The sequence below is a fragment of the Lygodium microphyllum genome, chromosome 24 (genome assembly GCF_053477565.2).
Source record: "Lygodium microphyllum isolate KBCC chromosome 24, Lygodium_microphyllum_v1.1.10, whole genome shotgun sequence".
Lineage (NCBI taxonomy): Eukaryota > Viridiplantae > Streptophyta > Polypodiopsida > Schizaeales > Lygodiaceae > Lygodium > Lygodium microphyllum.
Genome location: NC_141158.1, coordinates 105,520,177 through 105,545,302, shown reverse-complemented (window position 1 = coordinate 105,545,302; position 25,126 = coordinate 105,520,177). Strand labels below are relative to the sequence as shown.

General features: G+C 39.7%; 1 protein-coding gene across 7 annotated transcripts in view; it reads left to right on the top strand.

Moving 5' to 3' along the window:
* LOC148015477 (uncharacterized) overlaps window positions 1–25,126 on the top strand; it is a 70,570-nt gene that overhangs the window by 30,868 nt on the left and 14,576 nt on the right. For 2 of the 7 annotated variants that reach the window (XM_087665999.1, XM_087665998.1), the window contains exon 11: window positions 15,048–15,260. In XM_087665999.1, the coding sequence (XP_087522125.1) occupies window positions 15,048–15,260 (213 nt within the window). Of the gene's footprint in view, window positions 1–15,047; window positions 15,261–25,126 lie in introns of those variants that run through there. The other 5 variants (XM_087666000.1, XM_087666001.1, XM_087666003.1 and 2 more) reach the window with 4 other exon arrangements.

The window sequence follows — 25,126 nt, the reverse complement described above, 5'->3', positions numbered from 1 at the left end:
AAACCCTAAGCCATCTCTTTAGCCAAATCCCAACATACCCAAATTTTCAGCCCTTACCAATAATATTTTCAAAGCAAAGTCTATAGTTTGCTACAAGTGTCAACAACTTGGACACTTAGCAGTGAATTGCCAATCTAAGAAGCCAACTGTTCAAATCAATTACTTTGGAGCAACTGAAGACGAAGACATGAAGATATGTCAGATTTTACGAAAGATGATGATGATATCGACAATGCTTCAGATACTTTATCAAGTATGCCAAATACACATCCATTATTAACAATAAAATGTCTTGTGCATGGTCACGAAAAGACTGTTTTGTATGATGATGGGAGCATACATAATTTTATTCTGCAAAGTTGATAAAAGAATTGAATTTACATACTGTTCCAACTTATTATCGCATAAAGGCTACATTCTTAGGCACTAGATGTAATGGTACACTAGAAGTTAATGATTTAGAAATTAAAATTGGTGATTATATTGAGCGTAGAAATTTCTTAGTCGTGCCTTTGTAAGCCAGTGACATTATTTTAGGAATGTCTTGGCGTCACATATAATCGCGACATAGATTATTCCACACATTCAATGAAAATTCATTCTAATGAAAAACAAATCACATTATATGGAATGCACACCTTTGATAATTTTTCATTGCCTAGTCACACACTGGCTAAACGTGCATTGAGAAAAGATAGCAAATTATACTTAGTATGGGTGAATGAAATTGAAGCTAAGAAAAATTAGATGCCTCCTAGGCACGCACAATTTCTTTCACAATTTAAAGATTGTTTTGTTGCTGATTTACCCCTTGGTTTACCACCTCCACGTCTTGAAGACCATAAAATAGACTTAATCCTTGGTTCTCAACCACCATGTAAAGCACCTTATAGACATAATCAGATTGAGCAGAAAGAAATCCAGGCACAAGTTAAAGAACTATTAAACCGAGGACTCATTAGGCCTAGTAGTTCTCCTTTTGGTGCACTTGTGCTATTAGTTAAGAATAAAAATAATACTTATAGGATGGGCATTGACTATTGTGCCCTAAACAAGATCACTGTTAAAAATAGATATCTGATCCCTAGGGTAGATGACCTCATGGATAAACTACAAGGAGCCACTATTTTTAGCAAGATAGATCTCAATTTGGATATCATTAAGTACGATTGGATACACATGATATTTTCAAAACTACATTTAGAACTCAATTTGGTCATTATAAATTCCTTGTTATGTCTTTCGGTTTGATCAATGCACCAGTTACATTTAGTCGTATGATGAATCGTATACTTTTGAAGTATCAACATTGTGTAATTGTTTTCTTTGATGATATATTGGTTTTCAGTAAGAATGAGAGCGAATACTGTGAACATTTATATTTGGTTTTTAAATTATTGAAATAAAATCAATTGTATGCTAACCCTGACAAGAGTGAATTTTTCCAAATCCACATCGAATACTTAGGTCATATTGTTTCTTTTGATGGTATTCGAGTTGATCCTAAAAAGATAGAGACAATTTTGAATTGGCCAATCCCTAAAAATGTGCATGAGTTACGTTCTTTCTTAGGTCTTGCTAGCTTTTATAGAAAATTTGTAAGAAATTTTTCATTGCCTTTAACGAAATTATTAAAGAAAAATGTTGTATATCATTTGTCTGATAATCGGCAAAAGTCTTTTGATTTTTTGAAATATGCTTTAACACATGTATCTGTTTTGCAATTACTTGATTTTAATCGATCATTCTTTCTAGTAGTCACTGATGCTAGCGGATTAGGAATAGAAGCTGTCCTTATGCAAGATTTACATCCCATAGCCTATTCTAGTTGCAAACTTAAACCTTCTGAGCTGAAGTATTCTACCTATGATAAGGAATTGTTAGCTGTAGTACAAGCCTTACGTCAATGGAAACACTATCTAATGGGATCTGAATTTATGATCAAAACTGACCAACAAAGTATCAAACATCTTCTTAGCCAGCCAAAAATCTCTGATCGTCATATTAAATGGACTGCTTTTATTTAAAGTTTCCATCCACTTATCCAATATCAATCCGGAAGAGAAAATGTTGTTGTCGATGCATTGAGTAGAAGACTAAGTATCCATAATATTTCTGTTATATCTTTTGATTTTCTTATTCCTATGAAGGATACCTATGACCATGATCCCAGTTTTCAAGCTGATTGGAATAAATTAGTTGCTAATAACTGTATTCCAATTGATTCTTTGTTATATTCTGATGGATTTATATTTTATGAGAAAAGATTGTGTATCACTGTTCCATTTAGATAATTTGTGTTACACGAAATTCATTATCCTCCATATCAAGGCCATAGAGATATTATTTATACTTAAGAACATTGGTTGAAGATTTTTACTGGCCACAAATGAAATTTGATGTTTTTAACTTTGTTTTTAAGTGTTTAATTTGCCAAAGAGTCAAGCGATACCATAGTAAGCAATATGGTTTGTTAGTGCCTTTACTAATTCTTGAATGTCCATGGGAACATATTTCAATGGATTTTATAATTGGTTTGTCTAACACACAAGCTAATCATGATATGATTTGGACTATAGTAGATCGATTTAGCAAATAAGATTTTCTACCATGCAAGAAAAGATTAATTGCATCTCAAGTTGCACAATTGTTTTTGAAGACTATTGTCACTAACCATGCTTTGTCAAAAGTTATTATTTTTGATTATGATTCTAGATTCTATAATAATTTTTGGACTATTTTGTTTGCTAATTTAGATACTAAGATTGATTTTTCATGTGCATTCTATTCTGAAACCAATGGGCAAACAAAAGCTACTAATAGTACAATTCTAGATCTTTTGCGTACATACACAATTTTAAAACCATAAACATGGGATACACATTTGCATCTACTTCAATTTGCATACAATAATACACCATACATAGCTACACAAAAAGCAGATTTTAAAATCATTTATGGACATAGATTGCCTACTCTTCTTATATCATTGTCAAATAAAGTTAAAGCTACTGATAATATTACCAATACACATGCTACTATCTTTGCTGAAGTTAAAGATATGGTTGCGAAAGCCCAGCAATCATACACTAAACAAGCTAATAAGAAAAGAAAAGCCATGAGATTTAAAGTTGATGATTATGTTTGGTTACGCATTGAAAAGAGAAGATTGCAAAGTATTGAGAAACACCCTGTTGTTAAGTTAGCACCTAGATTTTATGGATCTTTCAAAATAATTCACAAGATCAATGACAATGCATTTAAATTAGAACTACCTCCACATTGGAAAATCCATAATACTTTTCATATCAGTTTACTACGACCTTTTAGAGGCCAATTACCTGTCCACCCTGTCTATGAAAACCCTTCTTTGTTAGAAGAAGAAACTGAAATTCTTAAACCTGAACTATTCTAGACACTGATTTTATGACCACTAGAACTGGCCGAATATATTCTAGATATTTGGTTAAGTTTAAAAATCATCTCGTTGAATGCACGCCCGCAACCTAAGTGCTTACCCCTCACTGCTCGCTTCACATTGAGTTAATAGCAATTGAGGACAATTACTATCCCACCCTGGGAGTATAATGCTAGGAGGCAAATTTCACAGTGGATTCCGTGAGGTTTTTATTCCATGTTGGATTCCGTAAAACTATATTTATTTGCCGGGACTCGTACACAAGGTGGATTCCTTGTGTGAGAAGTTGACGGGGACGCCTGTTCTTTTCGGGCGTCATATTAATTTAATGTGCACGTGGGTGATTCCATGGCGGGTGATTTTGCAAAATACATATTTAAGTTAATGGACGTTTATGAGTTTAGAGTGCACTTGTATTAAATTAAAATTAGGACAGAGTTCCAACCTATTTATTTATTTTGTAGGTGAAGATTGCTAGATATTCACTTTTGTCGATTTAATTTTATTATTTTTTAACAATTGTGAATGCTTCAGTTGATGTGTAGAGCAGGTAGCGGTGGTGTTGGGAAGTATCGGGCGATTGCAATTCAAATTACCTAGAAGAATTATTATTTTTGATAGGCGCACATCTTATTATTAAAGACGTGGCACTAATATTTATTTAGGCACGCTTATTTATTGAAGCGCTTGACAAACATTTATTATTTTGTATGCACATAGGCGCTTGGTTTAAATATTTCATTATTGTACATTATATTTGGGCATAACCCGACTTTTGGGACGCCCAACCATTTTATTCTTTATTTGGGCAAAAGCAAACACAAAAGCCAAAGCATGCTAATTGTAAATTGGGCTATTTTTGAGCTTGGAGATTAATAAATTTATAAATACATGCCTTGTGAAGTGCTCACATAAGGCATGGGGGGAGATTGTACCCAATTTGTCTTTTTGTCTCATGTCGTACAAATCTTTCTTCTTGCTTTATGAGCTTTTGTAGAGTTCTTTGTTCTTGGGGATCTTCCGGAGTTCACTATGCACGCATACAACGTCCGATACTCAATAGGACAAAAACTGGTTTGAAACCCTCACTTAATATTAAATCTATCAAAACTATAAAGCCCAAAAAAAAAAGTCCGTCGTGGTTTCCATCCGTCTTTGTAGGACTTGGTAGGCCAGTGGATAGCCACCATGCATCCTTTGTTTGATGCCCTGGCCTCTCTGGGGTGATCACTTAGGCTCCCTTGATAAGATAACCATCACCTTTGTAGTCTTAGTAGGCCACTGGGAAACCGACGCGTACCCTTTGTTCGATGCTTTGGTTGCTTTGGGGTGGGACGTCTTGAGATAAAAGATAAAGAAAAAAAAAACTTGGTTAGCCTACTTCTCATGGCACCGTTGTTGGGCCTGAGAGGGGGGAATCGAGCTAAAAATGCATTAGCTTTACTTAAATAGCTCCTAAACATGCTTAATTAAGGAAGAATCCTTGTTTATTTAAAAGAAATACGTTCCTAGAGAGTGTCTGTATCCCATAAGCACAAATCCACTCGGGAGGGTCCAAACTTTTTATAAATAGGTATGCTGCCCTTCATTCAGTCTTAGTCTCGTTTTTGCAGGTTTCAGGGTGTTTCTAGCTTGCTGCCCACACCCTGTTCGCGGAGGGTATCGCAGTCCAAGCTGTCCATTGTAGTCTTCACTCATTTGGCGCCTGTTTCCAGCCCTCCATTATCATTTTGCCAGTGTTTCTAGCTAGGCTACGCTGCTGTCTACCCATCCAGTTGTCATACAGCTTGCCATGTCTGTATATTGCTGCATTTGCAAGCCCCAGCTGCTGCCCTGTCAGTTTTCTCTCTCCTCTAGCTGTCACCCTCATTATCTTAGCTTGCATTTGCAGATTTTCTCTCTCCTTAGCATGTGTTTGCAGATTTTCTCCTTAGCTGCATTTATAGCACACACTTTCTCTAGATTGCCATTTGTATTAGATTCAGCCTTCCTTGGCTGCGTTTGTTGGTATCTGATATTTGGAGACTGTCTTGCTGCGATTTGGGATCCGTTCTAAGTACGATACACTCTCCAACTCATTACCCTTGCCCTGATCCATGAGATACAGGAGTTTGAGGTATAATATTCATTCGCTGCATAGTGTGTTTGCTGTATGAGACAATGTATATTTAATAGTCATAACATTTTATTCATTCTATATGTTCATTGTCTTTGAGTTACCCTAACCCTAACTGTGTTCTTCTATTAGTCTGTGCTTTGTCGTACGGTGTTATTTGTGTTTTTGTGTTAGGGTATTTTCTTCACATCTAATTGTATACAAGCTCTTGCTGAATCTCAAATTCAGCATCTCGCTGAATATTCAGATCAGTCATAGGTTGAATTTCGGCATTGCTCAATGGAGCAGTTGGCTGATCATTATGTTCATTTATCAAAGCTCTAGCTGTATCACCAAAAGAAAGGGCATCAGCCCTTCAAGCACATCATTTGCAACTTGATAAACTAGCAAGGGATAATTCTGATTTTTCATCGAAAACCACATCTCTTCTGGCAAAGACTTTCTTGGAAATAGGATCATACAGCCTATATCTTTTGCTCTCACTGCTGTACCCTATAAAAATGCATTTAATAGCCTTGTTGTCCAACTTCTTTCTTAGTACTTTGGGAATATGAGCATATGCAAGATACGCAAAAGTATGAGAATGGCCAATTGAAGGTTTCCAGCTGTTCCAAGCCTTAAAATGCATAACATTCTTTAATGTCTTGGTAGGGCTCTTGTTACAAACATGGAAAGCACAGGATGCTACTTCCATCCAAAAGCCATGTGGCAAACTCTTAGCTTTCAGCATACATCTGGCCATCTCCATGAGTGACCGATTCTCTCTCTGCAATCCCATTCTATTGTGGAGTATATGCAAAAGTATATAGATGAACAATGTCTTTTTGCTTCAAAAAATTATTCAGCATGGAAGACATGTATTCCCCCCCTCGCTCCGAATAGAGAGTCTCAATTTTGCAACTAGATTGATTTTTAGCAAGTGCAACAAAAGCCAAAAATGCATCATACACCTATGAATTTTTTTACCAATGAGTAGACCCAACAAAAACGAGTAAAGTCATCAATGAAGGTGACGAAATAATAACATCCACCCAATGACTCTGTTTGCATAGGTCCATATACATGTGAATGTACAATTTGTAATTTGGCAGTTGCCTTAAAAGCAACATCACGAGGAAACGAGAATCAATGCAATGCATCCCTCATAAATATGCTCAGGAGATCTTTGCAAGAGAGATAAGCCATCTAGCATCGATGCAATGCACGAGGAAACGAGAATCGATGCAATGAATCGATGCAATGCATCCCTCATAAATATGCTCAGGAGATCTTTGCAAGAGAGATAAGCCATCTAGCATTTGTGTACATTGCATAAGTATCAAACTACCATAGTTGACATGCCCCATGCGAGCATGCCATAACTCTGCCTGTGACACAGCAGGAGTAAGAGTAGATGCTAAATAGACCAATTGATCAACCAAATAAGCATTTAACTCATAGAGTCCATGACATAATGTGCTAGTCAAAACCAAAGCCAAGAATTCTTTATCCTTGACTATACATTTGTCATCATCAAATGTGACTTGCATTCCACACTTTGCTAAAGAAGAAATTGACAACAAATTCTTCTTTATGCTTGGCACATATAATGCATCTTGTAAATAGAAAGTAGAGCCATCAATCTTCCCAATACCTCTAACAAGGTAATATGCATTGTTAGTACATTGCACATACTTGCCAAGAAGAGCTGCAATAATAGAGGAAAACAGATCCCTACGGGTTGTAGTGTGCCTAGAAGCACCATTGTCAAAGAACCAAGTGCTAACATCCTCAGTAGAGCTAAATGCTCTATTATCCCAAGAAAAGACACAACTCTGCGAGTGTAGAAATAGTAGTAACGGTCTACAACAAAAGGCGCGGACTCTATAGTAGTAGGTGTATTAGAAACATACATCCTTGACGACTCCTCCTTCTCCTTGGCTATGCTCTTATTACATTCTGTTATGTAATGACCTGGATTTTTATAATAGTGACACTTGTCCTTTTTGGCTTGTGTGCCCCCCTATTTCTTGCTGCTTTGTGAAATATCTGAACTTTGAGAACTCTGTGGAGTATTTTTAGATTGGTTATCCTTGCCTTTTTGCCATGGCATAAAATCCTGTTCAGAGGCTATTACACCCACCTTATTGTTCTTTCTTGTTTGCTCTTATTCTAGGAGCAAACTAACCAACTGAAGGAAAGTAAGTGGCTACGGAGAAATTCTCATGGCAAAAAACATACTAAATCCACAAATGCATTTGCAAGCTAGTGAACTACTATGTGCAAAGCAAATGAATATATTTATTGCAAACATTAAATATCAATCCAGTTATTCATTGTTGGAGGGTGAAATGGGTATTCTCTAACAAACTCCTAGACTCCCCCATGAAAACCTATTAGCTCAATCAAACATGGAAGCATGTATTCCAAGAGGATAATATTGAAGGGATTTTCCTCAGTCAAATAGGGAAGCATGTGTTTGAAGAGGATGGTATATATGGGATCTTCTTGAAATGTAAATGGATATGTAAAGGAGTTAGGTGGGTTAGATTGTATCTTCATTATGCTATCATCCACAAATAGTATCATTGAATGGGATCCGTCTTTGGTGGATATCACTCTTCAATATTGCATTGCTTTTCCCTTGGGCATTATGTATACTCTTACATTCATTCACTTCAAAGTTTCTTCTCTTAGTTTTTGTCTTTGTGTTTGAGTTTTGTGTTTTGCGTTTTACATTTTCCGTTTAGGGTTTGAGTTTTGCTTGTCTTTGTCCAAGTCTTTGTGTTTTAGTCTTGGTAATATATACTGTGTTTCCTTAGTGCAAACCTTAGCATATCTTCACATGGTATTAGAGCCGATGCTCTTTAAAGAGTATCCTGTGGTGATTGTGGAGATTAGTCTTTGTGCAAGACTCCCACGCTATTTCACGAGCAATCGAGGATAATCCTCTCACACAACCCGAAAACGAAAACGACAAGGAGTGCGGGTGAAGTGAATAACTTTATTTGGGTGCTAAACTCAACGAGAAACTTCAACAATACATGGCCAAACACGAGCCTACCCAATCCACAGTACAACTTCTATGCCTCTTATAGCTAGAAACACATTGAGAGCACTCACAATGTAGAGCAACTACAGCCTCAAAATAGTAAAGCAAAAACCTTGAATTTGAAAAATAACCTCACACAACCTCCATACCTCAAATTTCAATGGTTGTGATACATCGAGCTATTTGCACCATGCCTTTAGAAGGTGAAAGAATAATAACTTTGCTCCAAAAACTTGGGTGTGACCCTTCTCTTCTTGCATTTAAGACTTAGCAAATAAAGAGAAGGGCCTTTGATTCTTTGTCCTCCATGCTTATATAGGTTTCTCTCATGTTCTAAACGTACTCCAAAAGCTTTAGGCTTTTTATTTCATTTATGCTTTTTAAAACACTTGTTAAGATTTTTTGTTTTCTATGCTTCTCGAGGTCATCTTTTCATCCTTATCTTTAGCTTAAGAATTTTCTTTTCAAATTGGAAAACTTCTTCATCACACAACCATTGAATGTTATGCATCTATAGCCACTGTTTTTGTCTTTTTTTCCATCCCCGGTCTCGGTCAGCTGAAGCTCCGTATGCTCATCGTAGCTTCTTCCTCTCAATTAAAGTACCAGCAACCAGCCCGACAATCATGCTACAATTGCAAAATACGGTATTGCGGTTGACCTCCCATGCAAACAACATCTATCTCACATCTAGTCCCTCTGGTATTAGCACTTTGGCTTCATTCCTTGCCATTTTTGTTTGAGATTTCACCTTGACTATGTAATTAGCTCTCCATAATCACCTCTCCCTGAAAATCAGGGCTAGAGGTCCAATATCACAGAGGCCCCCAGAAAAATACGATCTGTTTGTTACGACCACCACCACTCTATCAAACATGCAGATAATTTCCAGGTGTTACATTCCACCCATATGCAGTCGATGGGCTCTCTGAGCTCTAGCACTCTGGTAAGCAACTATCATAACGAACAAGCTACATCCTTCCAACTTCCTTAATTCAAACTCTAGCAGGAGCAAAGGCCTCCTCAAAACTCAAAGATGTTGATTCATTCCAATAAACACAGTAGCATCCTTATGAGATTTTGGTTCTCTCTCTCTCGTCATGATTTGATCTCATACCACTCAGAAGTCTCTGCTTCACAAAGACTCCCTTTACTTCATAAAAGAGCCATATTTTCATCATCAATATCTTTGAGTTAATTTGACGTGTAAACTCTTTGAGCCTCTAATAATCATGGTGTTTTCAATATTTTTCTTCTTTTCTTGCACCACCTCATACTTAGTTGCAATATCTATCCGTCATATTTCAAATTTCGCAGAGAATTACTAACAATCTCATAGTATTTTTGACATGCAAGAAGAGCCATCCACGTTGATTATGATCATTAAAAGGCTCTTCATTTGCATCTACAGCCCTTGTTTTATGTAATGGTAGTTCACCCACTGCTTCCTTGAACCTAATTTCCTCAATTCTCTTACAAATACTGAGAAGACTTACAGATTCTAGAATTCTATTAAGTAGCTTAAGAACTTCTCTTAACTAGTTCTTCCTCTGCTTTGCATCTCTGGTTTCCCTTGCTTTCTCCAAGCATTCTAGTGTGGTGTACACACTCCTTGAATCTTCAAAAATTGATATTTTCTCAGATATACCTGCTTTAATACCATGCAATGTGTCCTAGCTAAAGACATGCTATGAAAATTGAAATTCATGATCAACCACATATGATTTGAAGAAGTACAAAACCGAAAATCCATGCCATGTAGTTACACAATCGATGCAAGACAAGGCAAGATGAATGCACTGAAGGAATAGTACCTAGCCTAACTATAAGTGCATGTGCATCATGTAGATGCAAACACAATTCCTTGATTAATTTATGATCCTTAACCTCATCTTTTATCACTCAACAACAAAGAAATGTTGTACTCTGCTCCACCCACCCAAAATCTCACAATCACTTAACAAAAATATAGTCCTTATAATGTTGACCAAATAGACAACCCATCTCACAACTGTAGGCATCCTTCACGACCCTCAAACTCACCCATCCACCTTTCCACTCATCTAGCGATTTCTATTTTGGTGACGAATATCCCAACTCTCTTGTGTGCAAAGAATTGTGTATGCATAATGAAAGATGTTTTCTCTAATGTACGTGCATCTAAGGTTCACTGCATATAGCTACATTCGATGTCATGCCATGCTAGTGCTCGACGATGTTGCAATGAGTGCATAAACCTAATCCATGGTATGGAAGTAATTGAAATAATTCAAATGATGACCCCCGAGTGTAGTGTATCCACCGAGTGCAACATGAGATACTTGTGAACCCATAATCCCCGTGGTGTGTAAGAATATTGACAAGAAAATATACATGGTTCAAGATTTCTAGTAATTACGATCAAAGCTCTACTCCAATCTGTCCAGAAAAACACCAATCTTGACCAAGGCTATCAAGTTTTCAAGCTCAACAAATCCAAAAATAATGACACAAATAGTTCCTACTCTAGATAAACACAAAAAATCTAGCTACAAAACAATAAATAAACAATTATACAAACAACTAAGCTAAAAATCCTACCTATCTAATGTTTCTCTAGGGGTTTTCAGTTTACGCGAAAGGGCTTGACAATGCAACTCGATTCGGACTCATAATGTCTCAAGCACCTTCTTCTAGGGATTCTATGATGCCTTGTTTGGGTTCTCCATCATTGGAGGCTCTGAGAACGCATTATGGTGTCAAGGAGGAGGTAGACACACCTTCACCTTTATTGTTTTCTTCTTCTCATTTTGGGCATCTTACAAATGAAGAGTTTGAGGAGTACTTGCACACCACATATAGTTCGGTTTACACTCCTCCAATGAGTGCTACTACTCCGTCTAGACTGATTAGTAAGACTAGCCATCTCTCTAATCTTGGAGGGACCACAACATTCGACGCATTTGGTGTTCCATCTCCTTTATCTCAGTCAGACATTGTGTCAGATTCGTGCAATCCTTTTGAGTTGTATGAGCCAAAACCCTCTCTCGTTTCTTCTTTTGTTATGCAGGATCCGGATGATTTTCAGGATGTTAACTTTAATAGAGGAGGCTCTCAAAGCAGATTCCCTTCATTGGATATATCTTTACCATCTGTTTCATTTGAATAAGTAAACCGTACTTCTCAACTCCCTCCCATTCCAATACTATCTTCTTTACATTTTGATCTACTCATATCTTCATTCTAAAATCTTGGGTTACACTCCACTTCCGCTCAAAGCACACTAGAGGTTGGATCTTCCATATCCGCTCCTAGCACTTTTTCTTTCTCCATTCCACTATGTACCTACTCTCCATTCACTCCACCTCCTGGTGCATCGTTAGGGGGAATGCCACCTTTAACACTGCACCTTCTATATATCCCCACTTTACCACATCCTTCCACTTGGGATGGCTATGATGGGCATCCCCCTCACTACCCCCGAACACTCACAATCCCTTCTCATGACCTTTTAGACACAGGGATATCCATCCTCTACTAATTGAATGTCATCACACATCCCTTGGGTCACTTCTACACAGGGATTTTTATCCTCTGCTCCTCGTGTCCCTATCCCTCCACCTTGGGCTCCTCATGCAGTTACCATGTCCATGCCTAGTCCGCCCATGTCCACATTTGGATCCGCTATGCACACTTTTTATAGGCATGGTGGGCACTTTAGGATTTCTTCCCAAGTGTACTCCGCTCCCACACCCTATCTCCCCTATTTATCCTATCCCCATCACACACCTTCTTCATCTCCTAGCACTACCACTCCTGTTGCCACGGCCAAGAATGCCTTCACGGATAAGACATGTTTTAACGGGTCGAATTTCGTCACTTGGTTGAACCTTATGCAACAAGTGCTTGAATCTCAGGGACTTTGGGACCTCGTTGTTGGTACTGAGCCGGATCCTTGATTCACCTACACTGATCACATTCGTCAGTGGAGAGCTTTGTGCCATAGCCAATGTTGAGTTAATGCAAGGGTTGAATTCCACTCTCAATTACAATATTTTCATCTCACATTTGAGCGTTGGAGTCATCTCATTGACCGCCATGCGGCTCGAGATCGCACTCGACGTATCAATCTCGATTTCGAGCTTTAGGTGTTTTTCATTAAGGAAGGGGATGATCTGAAAGTCAAGTTGACCGATTATTGGAAGTTACTCGCCGAGCTTGCCACTATTGGCTCCCTAAAGTCAGATGGCGATCAAGTTATGTTCTTGAGTAGGTTGCCCTACAAATACTTCCATTTTATCCAACACATTATCTTACTCCCTAGATTGCCAACCTTCTATGAGTTTAAGGAACAATTCTTGCATTATGCGAGGCTGCATGATTAAGTCCACAAGAAGTCCTTCACACACAAACATTTAGAGGGGTGAGGGTTGGTTGCCTCTTCTTTGGGAGGGAAAACCAACAATGGCAAAAACTGAGGCTTAATACAAAGTTTGTCACGATCAACATGGATCTTGATAAGGCATATGACAGGGTATGGTGAGATTTGATCCTTCTATGTGTTGATAAATTTGGATTTGGACCTGGGCTCTCTGAAATGGTGGCAGCTCTATTTTCAACTGCATCTGCTTCTCTTTGTCCCAATGGATATCTTCAGAAGTCCTTTTTACTTAAAAGGTCAGGGAGGCAGGATGCTATCTCTCCTTTTTTGTTTGCTGTGTCCAATTCTCTTCTCAGGAATATTGATCCTCTCATGGCTAAAGGAATCATGAAAAGCATGCAAATTCTGGATGGGTCCACTTTCAGCTTGCAGATGCTCGCTTGCTGACAACAATGCCAATACGGTTAAAGAGGATGAGGGTAGCATCCAACAGTTTTTGGACCATACGATGAATTCTGTTCAGTAACTGGATCAAAGGTGAGCTTGGCTAAAACAGAAGTCCTCAAATTGCATTTGGATGAGAGTGATGATATTCTCAAGAAGTCTGGCATTAGTGAGTATTTGGGATATTGATGGGCTTCATTATGAAGCAGAGGTTTAATTGGCTGAACGATAAGATAGATGAAAAGATGATTAAACAGAAGGATGTTCCTCTTGTTAGTGTTGGGGAGATGTGTGGTGATCAAACATATACTACAGTCCATAATTGTCTTTCTGGTGTCTATTTTTCTTTCTGCCGATCTAATTGGGACATGATTGAGAAGTAGTTCAGAGACTCCTTGTGGATGATAATGATAAACAAAGAGAGCATGCTATTAGTTGGCCTCGTTGCATCGGATGAGAAGGGGATGTGGGAATCCTTGACTTGTAATTTAGGGCTGTCGATCTCTGCCAACAATGGTTCGAAAATATTCTATTCCTGCAACCATGGGCAATCCTGATTTGGGTTTTGGGATGTTCTTTTATCCAATTAGGTTGGTGGTCCTCAACAAATCTGAAGTGGCCAGTGTCATTTTTAATGTGTGGCTAAATATTCTGAAGTATGCTAAATGGGCTGGTTCACCTATCAAGGGCGATTCAGCTTTCCTGCAGTCATTGTGGCTCAGCCCGGGTGCTTATAGTCATAATGTTCCTGCTATTTGTATTTTCCCTAAGGTAGCCTTATCCATGCATAAGAAGTGTCTTAGGAAATAAGCAGCTCTTTGGAATGCCAAAGATCTGGATTGGAAGGAATTGGAGAAGACAAGACAGGAGTACAGCTTCTCTGAAGATGAACACTGATGGTTGGTGAGGGTGCAGGTGAGAAAACAGGAAGCATGGTCTTCAGCTACAAGGCTAAGAACACAGCACAAACTTACCTTTTGGTGAAGAGGAACAAACCCACTGGATAAGTTTAAGCTGGGGAGGGCAGCTAGCGATACAAAGTGGATTTTGAAGTCCAAGGAATGTTGGAAATCGTATGATGGAAATATCAGGAGTAAGCTGGGAAGGCTTCCCCTTTCTCCAAACTTGGAAACATATGTTGCTTAGCTTCAAGGGAAGGATGAGCCTGGGTATACTTGCTTTGTGGAACATTATCAGAGGTTTAGCTCTGCAGCATATTTGGGAAACCAGTAATCTGGTATTATTTAAGTCTTCCCCAAGGATCGTGACCAGTTTTGAGTCAAGGTTTGAAAAGTTTGCCCAAATGGTTATCCAAGTTTTGAGAGTGACTTGTTGTAAGGATGGCTTAAAGGCCATGCTTTCAAAGCTCAGAAATTCAGTTTGAGCTGGTAAACCATTTTTAAGCTATATATATATATATATAATTCTACCATAAAGTTTGCATTGCAAAAAAACACCTGTACTGTCTCAAGTCATGTCTTATGGTGTACAAAGTACATTGAGTCTTAATACTAAAATTATAGCTTTTGTGTAAGAAGGATCAAAGGGAGTTTTCATTGGCTAATAATGATGTCAAAAATGTCCCAATCATATGTACATGTTTCACAATTCTTCATGTTTTGAGATACCCATGGAACAGTTAAAGTTCAAATACTCATAATAGTTTGTTTACTTTCAGAAGGTACCGATGGTTGGGGCTGTGTACTTTCCAGAGTTAGTTGGTTACAGCAAGTCTATCTGGTTTGGGAATGTTCTTTTGAAATCTTCCCAAACCATTCCATTCACATTGACAAATGTGAGTCAAGTTGATGCTCATTGGTGCTTGATACAAGATCTGGGTATTGATGAAAATGCATCTGGCTCTTTAACAATGGAGATGGTAGATGATAATGTGAGTTGCCAGCTTCTGTATTTATTTGTGTTAGCTTTAACTGTATTAAAAAAATAAATTAGTGTATCTTGTCATTCCAAAGCTTAAGTTCATGAAGTTGAACTATTTACAATTTGGTGATGGCTGAAGTGAAATTCGATCTTGTCATTCCAAAGCTAAAGTTCATGAAGTTGAACTATTTACCTTTTTTCTTCTGTGTCTTTTGGTGATGGCTGAAGTGAAATTTGATCTTGGTGACGTTCATACTTAGGTTTCAACTTTCCATGTTGCAACATGGAGTGTGCTGAGGACCCCCATGAGAGATAGCGCAAGCCGTATCACTCTAGCTAGGGCTAGTTACTTTTGCACGGAGCCTAACAGATTTAAGTGTCTGAATGTTTTTACATTTTTGAGTACGTGTGTTCCATTTTCTATAAATTTTCTACATTGCAATGCCCGCTCCACATAAAAATGATATTGTAGAAAGTGATAAGTTGAGAAGCAAAAAGGGGATGATGTCCATATAGGCTATAGAATAAAGCACTCATGCCCATTTTGCCATATAGGTTCCAGGATATTGGCATTGATTCCAGGCAGGTTATCTTAGGTGCCATAGGTGTGTGGAAGAGTGGGAGAGTTGATGTTGCACCAACTACACCTAGCATGTGGCATTGCACTTTGAGTTGCGTAGCAGAAAACTTCAGCTTTGTTTTGAGCTCATTATTCAGGGACGTCAACCCTTTATTTTTCTTCTGGTTTGGAAAAAGTGTGACTGGTCATGTTACTCAAAATGAATCATGACAATACAGGTCTCACCAACAAAGCTGGAGAAGAAAATGAAGAATCCAGCCAAGTATATGCAAAGCCTCTTAGGGTGGTTTGGGCGGTATGGGGGAAACAAGCCATGGTGGAGTGTAGATCCAATGGGCATGCCATCTGTTGAGAAAGTAAAATTGAAGGCCTCAATAACAGTATAATTATCATACATTTTGGCCCAATTTAACTCCAGAAAAACAGACCTAAAAGGAATTCTGAAACAAAAAGGATAGTTTATTTGACAGTGGGACAAGTGCCAAAAATCTTCTATAAAAGGATATGTCGTGGTCATTCCATCCCCTCCTATTTTTCATTGTCACCTAGGCTCCCTTGCTATCAGCCAATGACACCCTTTCACTGTCATGCCATCAGCTTGCACTGCTCTAGCTTATTTACAACCTACACATAGGCTGCCATGTCATCTTATACTGCCGGGTGGAGTGCGTTTTTGCTGCTGCCATGCCCTGCATCACATTGCTTGCTGCTGCGTCATCATTTTGAGTTGTGTTTCCAGCCTGCCAGTTGCATTTTTGCTATCCAGAGTCATCATCATCAGACCTGCCTAGAGAACTCCATTTCGCTCCCTCTGCTGACATCATCATCATTCACAGTGGATTGCTGCTGCTATCTACAGGATCCGTCTCAGCAGATATGACCCACTCTTGGAGCTGTTCTTGCCATTTCCAACACCTTTCTCACTTCACATCTGCTCCACTCCTCCAGAGTCCAGACACAAAGCTCGAGGCCCATTGTATCATGTTCATCTCTATACACCTTCATCAAGCGTTCATTGGAGCCAAGTGCTCTTGTCTGACACCTGAGCCTTGTTTTGCAAAACTTGGCATTCAAGAGCATGTGAAAACAGTTCCACGGATGTCTCAACCAACCTCAAGAATAGGAAGCATGAATTAGCCAAAGTGCATGAGTCAAGGAAGCAAGGAAAATTGGGGGTCTATCAACACAGTAGAGCAAACATTGCTGGGTTCCATACACCCAAAGTGGACAGGAATTAAGCAACTATGAGTTTCTAGGTGGAAATCCTAATATCTTGTATTTTCATCTTAGTGAGATAGGATGATTTATTTTGATATTTTTCATTTTGGATCATGCCTCTTCGCACCTAAAGTGGAACATAGAAACAATGATATATCTGATTTTTCCTTTAGGTCACTTTGGCTTTTGCAGGATGTTAACCTCTTTCTCTCTTTTTTTGTGAAGATAATTGAATTAAGTAGCAATATTTACATCAGACCATCAGGTCAGCTAAGAAAAGCAGAACATACACAAATCAAGGCAAAAGGCTACCAAGACTCTAACTCACAAATATCACACAGAAAGGATAGCTGGTATAGAAAGCGAACAATATCTAGCCAGGGAGCAGCAATGTTAGGAGTGGTGACTTCTACCTTGCCCTTCTAGCAGGGTGCTTCATCCACTTCATCTTCTTTCATTCCTTATGGTCCTCGGCACCATATGAAGACCGACATTAGGCTCCTCTTCCTTCTTCAGTTTCTACATCCAGGTTGAGAGGGGGTTCCTACCCTTCTTGGTATTTTATAGGCTTCAGCACTTTGTCATCGGCTTCTTCCCCTTGTTATACCTTACCCTTTGCATTGCATGATTACATCATCCTTGTACTAGGGCGCCAGGGCAAGTGAACAATTTCCCCACGAGGGACACTATCCAAGTGGCACCTGTTGCATGAGCATTCTTCAGCATGTAACATACTTTGCATCTCATTGTGCAGAGCACCACTTGCGCGGATCCTAAGCTGTTTCCACCAGCGGCTGTTGTTATCACACCACCATCCTTCTTTATCACATGGATACCTCATCACCTATTTTTCCTCGTCATCGACACCCTGAGTGGATGGGTTAGCTTGTACTGCTTTGTGATGTGTTGGGTGTACCCTCCCTACTCCCGTCTTTTGGATCACTTTTACTCAATCGGTCGCATCCCATCAAATTTACTTCACTTATTTAAAAAAAAATAAAAAAATCCATGTAGTTCCATTTGCCTTTGTAGGGCTTGGTAGGCCATTGGGCAGCCAACGTGCACCCTTTGTCCGATGCCCTGTCCTCTCTGGGGTGACTACTTGGATTCCCTTGGTAAGATAGCCATCGCCTCTGTAGTCTTGGTAGGCCACTGGGCAGCTGAGGTGTGCACCCTTTGTCCGATGCCTTGGCTGCTTTGGGGTGGGACGCCTTGGGGTACATAAACATCACAGTGGCTGGCCTAACCTTTCAGCTCAGTTTTGGGCCTGAGAGGGGGTGTTGAGCTAAAATATGCATTACTTGTTGTTTAGCCTTTTAAACAGCCCCAAAACACACTAAAAATGCTCTTTTAGAGTAAAACAAAAAATGGGGAGCGGCTCGAGAGAGTTTAGTGGAAACCCTAAAACGGAGAGTGGTTCGAGAGAGTTTAGTGGAAACCCTAATTTTTGGGGCGCCCTTCCATATCTATAAATAGACAGGCTGCCCCCATTTAGCTATCATCCTTGTTTGCAGGTTACACCAGCCCACACACCCTCTGCTGCTGTTGGCGCCTAGTTTCCAGCGTGCAGCCCGCCTCCATCTGGTGTCCAGCCATCATCGACTATAGCCACATTATCTTCAGCCTGTCCATTGCTGTAGGCGACAGCTCTCAGCTGCTGGCGACTACTCCAGACTGTCCCAGACTGCTGTTCAGCCTGCTGTCCATCATCTCCAGGGTCAGCCAGCTTACGTTTTCAGCATTGCAGGCCCTGACACTCTCAGACACTATTTCAGCATGCTGTTTACAGCAGATTGTGCACAGTTTCCAGCCTCCGATCAGTGGTACACTGCTACGTTAACCAATTTCCAGCCTCTAGACTGCTGCGTTTTGGTGATCAGCCTACTACCATTCACTATTCAACACTCCTACACTCCGACTGGTGGTCACAGACTTGGGATCCGTCTTCGATGGACGTCACACTCCAACATTGCTCTGCCCTTAGCAAAGAACTCTCCACATCAGAGTATAACAACCGAGCATTCAAATTATTCAAAGCTTTCAGGTAGAGTGCATAGCAAGAAGGTAGCTTTGAACTCTTCATCAATATGAAAATCCAAAGCAATCAGCTGACTGAAAATTGAGTTAAACTCATTCAAATGTACAGACATGGCTGTACTCTCTTTCATGTGAAAGTCCATTAGTTTTTGCAGCCAATAAACCTTGCTGGTTGCACTTTTTTGAGCATACAATACTTCAAGCCTTTGCCACATTGCATATGCTGAATTCAGCTTCTCAATGTTGAAGAGCAAGTTGTCTGACACTGAGAGCTCAATGGTAGAGCGAGCAAGCTCGTCCAAATCATCCCACTCGTCTTGTTCCATGTCTGCTAGTTTGATTCCCTTTGTTTTGATGGGCTTTACATGTTTTTTCTGCACCAAGATATTGTAGCATTGTTTCTACCAGATTGCAAAATTATGGGCACCCTCAAGCTTCTTAATGTGCAAAGGTTACTGCTGTCACTTTTCCAGCCATAATTTGCAGTCCCAAATTGATTAACCAGTCACCAAAGGCAAGTCCAAATATGACACAAGTGACCACAGTGCACAAGAGTACTAGCCAGCAATGAAAATCCCAAGATTGCAGAAATTTTCAGATCTGCAAATGAATTTTCAGAATTAAAAAATGTCATTTGCTGCACTCCTCAAGCAATTTCTGACACAATTAGAGACCAAGCCAACAGTTACATGTGAAATCCCCAAAATTTCATTGCAATTTCTGCTCCAAAGGCATTCCTGAGCACAAATTTGACAATTTGGGTCAAAAGCCCCAAAATTTTTTGAGGATAATCTGTTCAAAATTGCATCAATTCAAGTGTCCAAGTGCATATACCAAGAAATTCTTGCACAAATTGATGAAATTCTGCAAAAGCCCCAAAATTTTCGGGTCCAGTGTGCACAAATTTCATTGAAATTGAAGAAATTTCAATGAAATGTGAAAAACCCCAAAATTTCATGGGCGATTGTGCACTAATTTCGCAATTTTTGAGTTAGATTGTCCATTCTGCATTTAGATTCCCAAATCCGAGAAAAGCCCCAAATTTCTGGGTCAAAATTTCATGTTGTGCTTGTGCGTGTGAATGCCCGGCAAAGGAATGGTAGAAAATTAAGTAAATATTTTGAAGGAAAAAAAAAAGGAGATGATCCTATCCTGGCGTTGACTAAGGCCCGTCAGTTCTGATGCCTAGTTACACACAATACGTCTGTTGCTACCTGCTGACCGTCGGATTTGACCTTGTGGCGCTTGTGACTTGCCGCCTGCAACCTGTCGTGCCGCCCCTGCCTGTTGAGCCCGGCCTGCGACTTGTCTGTTGCATGCCCTGATTGGCCTGCAACCTATTTGTCGCACGCCCTGACTGGCCTGCAACTTATCTATCGCACGCCCTAACTATCACTCGTCACCTCAGGCGTGTCACCTCACGCTCGTTACCCGCTCTGATACTAGTTTGTTGTTGTGGAGTCTGTGCATGAGCTGAGCTGAGAGTGAAGGTGCAGAGAGTTGAGAGCAGTAGAGTGAGAGAGTTAGCATGATACAATGGGTATACGGTACAATAACGAATGTACCACATTTTAGGTTTTGAATATATATAAAGTACAAAGTGTAAGGGTGCGTTCACACCCGAACATGCTAAAAGGCATGGGGAGCCTTTATTCTCGACATTTCGATCTTACTGCAGGGGATTTGAAAGCTAGAATAGACCGATGACTGAAAATCAAGTCTGTAATGTATGCAAATTTCACCAGGACTGAGAATAGGAATGCTGTTTAGGGGTGTGTAGGTCTGCCCTTCAATCTATCTGCAGGTTGTCACCTGAACAGTACCCACCATCTTCTCTCCCTGCCGCTAGGTCATAGGGTTGCAGGGCGATATCATGTGTAGTAGGCACATGATCCCATAGTAGCTTGAAGGCGAACGGATAGGAGCTGTGGACAATTTTCTCTCTCTCTCTCTCTCTCTCTCTCTCTTTGCAAAGGTAATTGTATTAATTGCAAAAAAAGTACAAGATTATAAGTACAGAAGGTTAGATGACTAAGAGAGTATAAAAGTCATGGCAAAGAAGCAACAAAGATTGTTGTATGCCAAGGGACTAAGTCCTCTTTGGAGAGTAGATCAGTGTGTTGAATAAGGTGCAGCTACCAATGTAGGAGATCTTCCAACTTAGCAAGGTGTGTCTGCATCCTAGACGTGAAATAAAAAACAAAAGCATTCTGAGTTGTCCAATTTTGCCAATAGCCCCAAAAATGAAGGAATAGAAACATAAAGTTCATATGTGGTTGTGCCGGAGTAGGGTATTTGGACCGAGAAAAGACCCAATCAAAGGGGTGAAGGGAGAAGCCCAAGTGAGAGCACAAGCAAGAGGAAGCATCGGAGGTGTGAGCTATGGTAGATGGAGTAAGAGAGAGAGACACAAGATATGGGAACTCCAACAGTCACAATGTGTGACCGGCCTTCCTTATTCTATTAGTCACTAAAAGCATAAAGAATGAAATGACAATGATGGACACCACCACTTGTAGTGTATGTGTGTGCAGGTACTATCAGTGTAGTGAATACATGGGTGGTGCAGGCATAAGCGCCTTTACCAACAATCTTCCACTTAAAGGCAAATGTGCTCGTAGTGAGGAGAGAACAAGAAAAAGATAACAAAGTATAAATGTACACAAAGTACAATAGGATGAGGAAAGATGTCATCTCATCTAATGCCCATCAGTTTCCTAAGAAAGGAAAAATGCTCTGCTGAGAGATTTTTAGTGAGTAGATCTATAGGATTTTGGTCAATTGAGATCTTGACAAGCTCGATGAACTTATCCTCAATGACATCTTTGATAAAGTGGTAACACATCTCAATGTGCTTTGTCTTATGAAAGACCAAGGATTCTTGGCCAATTAAATAGCACTTATAGAATCCGAGTGTAGTGTAGAGACTATATCAATAATACTAAGATCTGCCACAAGACGGCCTAACTAGAGAGCCTCCTTGCAAGCCTCAATGGCTGCAACAAACTTTGCCTCTGTAATGAATAGGGCAATGTATGACCAAGAAATATTACATTCAGCAAAGGTGAAGACATAGCCAGAGATGGACTTTCTACTTTCTGCATGTCTTGCATAATCAGAGTCAGTGTACCCCATGACTTTTATATCTTGGCCATTATAATATATGTACATATCTACAGCGTCCTTAAGGTACCTCATGATACTCTTCACGACATCCCAATGCCGCGTGCTAGGTGTAGCCATATAGCACGCCACAACTTCCATTGTAAATGCTATGTCAAGATGAGTGGCTATCATGGCATATATCAAACTGCCCACTACGGATGCATAAGGGATCTTGCCTATCTTGGCCTTCTGCTCATCAAACTGTGGACAATCGACTTACCTTCACACGAGAAGGTAAAGGATATCTAATAGGCTTAACATCCTACATATGAAACTGCTTAAGGACCTTCTGGATGTACTCTTGTGACAAGTAAAGGAGCCCTTAGAGTGATCATGCATGATGTGCATTCCAAAGATATGTGAGGTTCCATGTCCTTCATCTCTCAAAGCTCTTCTTGAGTTGACTTTTCAAGGCATCCAACTCATTACGAGCTCTCCTAGCAACAATCCACATATCATCTATGTAGAGTACCAAAATCATAAGGCTACCATCATGGGCCTTCTTCATGTACAAACATAGATCCATATCACTACTGGTATATCCCTGTGAATGTATGAAATATTATTTCCTAGGTGCTTGCTTAAGGCCATAAAGGCTCTTTCTCAAGTTGCACACTAGGTATTTCTTGTCTTTTCCCTCAAAGTCCTTAGGCTACTACATATAAATCTCGTTATGCAAGTCCCCATGTAAGCAAGTTGTCTTGACATCCATCTAATAGAGGTCCAGATCTAGCTACGCAACCAAAGCCAAAACTAAGCATAGGGTAGTCTTCTTGACTACAAGAGAGAAGATTTCATCAAAGTCAACACCATTCTCCTGCTTAAAACCCTTAGCAACCAATTTGACCTTGTAGGTTGGCTTGGGGCATCCAAGGGTACTCTTCAACTTGTACGCTCACTTGTATGGCAAAGCACGCTTTCCACTAGGCAAACGAACCAAATCCTACATATGATTTTTCTGCAGTGAATCATACTTTGACTGCATGGCCCTCTCCTAAGAGTGACTATTACCTTTGCGCATGGTTTCATATAAGTAAGAGGCTCACCAACATCTCTCACCATAACATAATCCATGGAGAGTGTAAACCAATCAAGCTAACATCTATCTCTAGTAGACCCAGGTTGTAGGACAGTCTTAAAACAGACATCTATCTCTAGTAGACCATCTCAAAACAGTTTGTGGGGCCTGTACATCCTATCTAACATCATGGGCCTGGGCCACTGGAGCATCAACTGTTGTAGGTTGTTGAGCTAGCTATATAGTAATAGGAGGTTTCTCTTGAATTATCACCTTGCATATCTCAGACCTACTCAAGCTGCTTATGCATTTTTTTCTCATGGAAAACAGCATCATGGCTGCGGATGACCTTCTGAACCTGTGGATCCCATAGGCGATAGCCCATCTCACTTGCATCCCCATAACCAAGAAAGATGCATTTCATAAACTTAGGATCCAACTTATTGTGCTTGTTCTTGGAAACATGGCAAAAAGCCTCACAACCAAAGATGTGCAAATGAGCATATGATGAAGGTTTTTCAGACCATACCTCCTTTGCAACATAATAGTCAAGAGTAGTGTATGGGGATCAATTAATCAAATGTATAGTAGCAGTAACTACCTTAATCCAAAAGCTATGGTAAGCCTGCCTAGCTAAGTGTACTACAGACTCGTATATGCTCATTCATACCATTTTGGGGTGGGATGTACGGGCGGGGTCAACCGATACTTAATACCCTTCTCATCACAAAACTGCTCAAAGGCTTTAGATACATACTCACCTCCATTGTCAGATCGTAGGCATTTCAGCCTATATCTAGACTGGTTCTCAACAAAAGCAAGCCAGCACTAAAACGTAGCCAAGACTTTCGATTTTTGCTTGATGGGGTATCCGTAGACGATATGTGAGTAATCATCAATGGAAGTAACAAAATACTCCGCATCTCCTAGCGATTTGTAGGGCATAGGACCATAAACATTAGAATGAACAAGAGCTAGAGGCTCATCCATGTGCGTAATGTCAGATTTCTTATGCGAACTACATGTCTACCTGCCATAAAGACAATGATAATAAGAATCAAAACATTATAGTCAAGGAATAGAAGATATTTCAAATGGATAAGCATTTTCGTTTCCTTTAATGATATGTGTCCAAGGCAAACATGCCATAGCGATACATGTGATACTATAACCACTGCCAAAACATGGTCGATAGACCCAGATACAAGTAAGGGATTAAGAGTGCTAGACTAGGCACCTTGGGCTAGGACAAGGTTTCCACGGGTAATCTTCCATGAGAAATTTCCAAAGGATACAATATAACCTGTATCATCCGTCTGCAGAAAGTAGGCTTTTAATCAAGGCCAGAATATGGCGTACATTATGCAAAGTAAATATACTTCTTGAAGCAAGCTGCAACTGGACATGTCTAATACCAACAATATCCAATGCTAAGTCATTTCCCAATCTGATAAATCCCATTATTCTATGGTAGAAGTGAACTACTCTCGATGAGGGATAACATGAAATGAAGCCTTTGAATCAATCAACCAACATTTGAGCATAGAAGGACGAGGCATCAGTTAACTGTGAAACATTAAGAGAAGAAGTTGGAAGTATGTAATCATCATCAAAATCAGTATGCATGACATTAATCTTTTCAATCTTGACGCTGGACTTGCGAGGAACAATGCTGCAATCATCATTCTTTTCCTGCACTTTACCCTTTTCCTTTTCCTTGCGCTTGTTATCACGCATTTTATGGCACTGTGGACGAATATGACGCTTCTTCCCATAATAATGACTAGTCAATGTGAACTTATGGCCATGGGACTTATTGTGAGATTGTCCATGTGACTAAGAATGAGACTTATTGTGA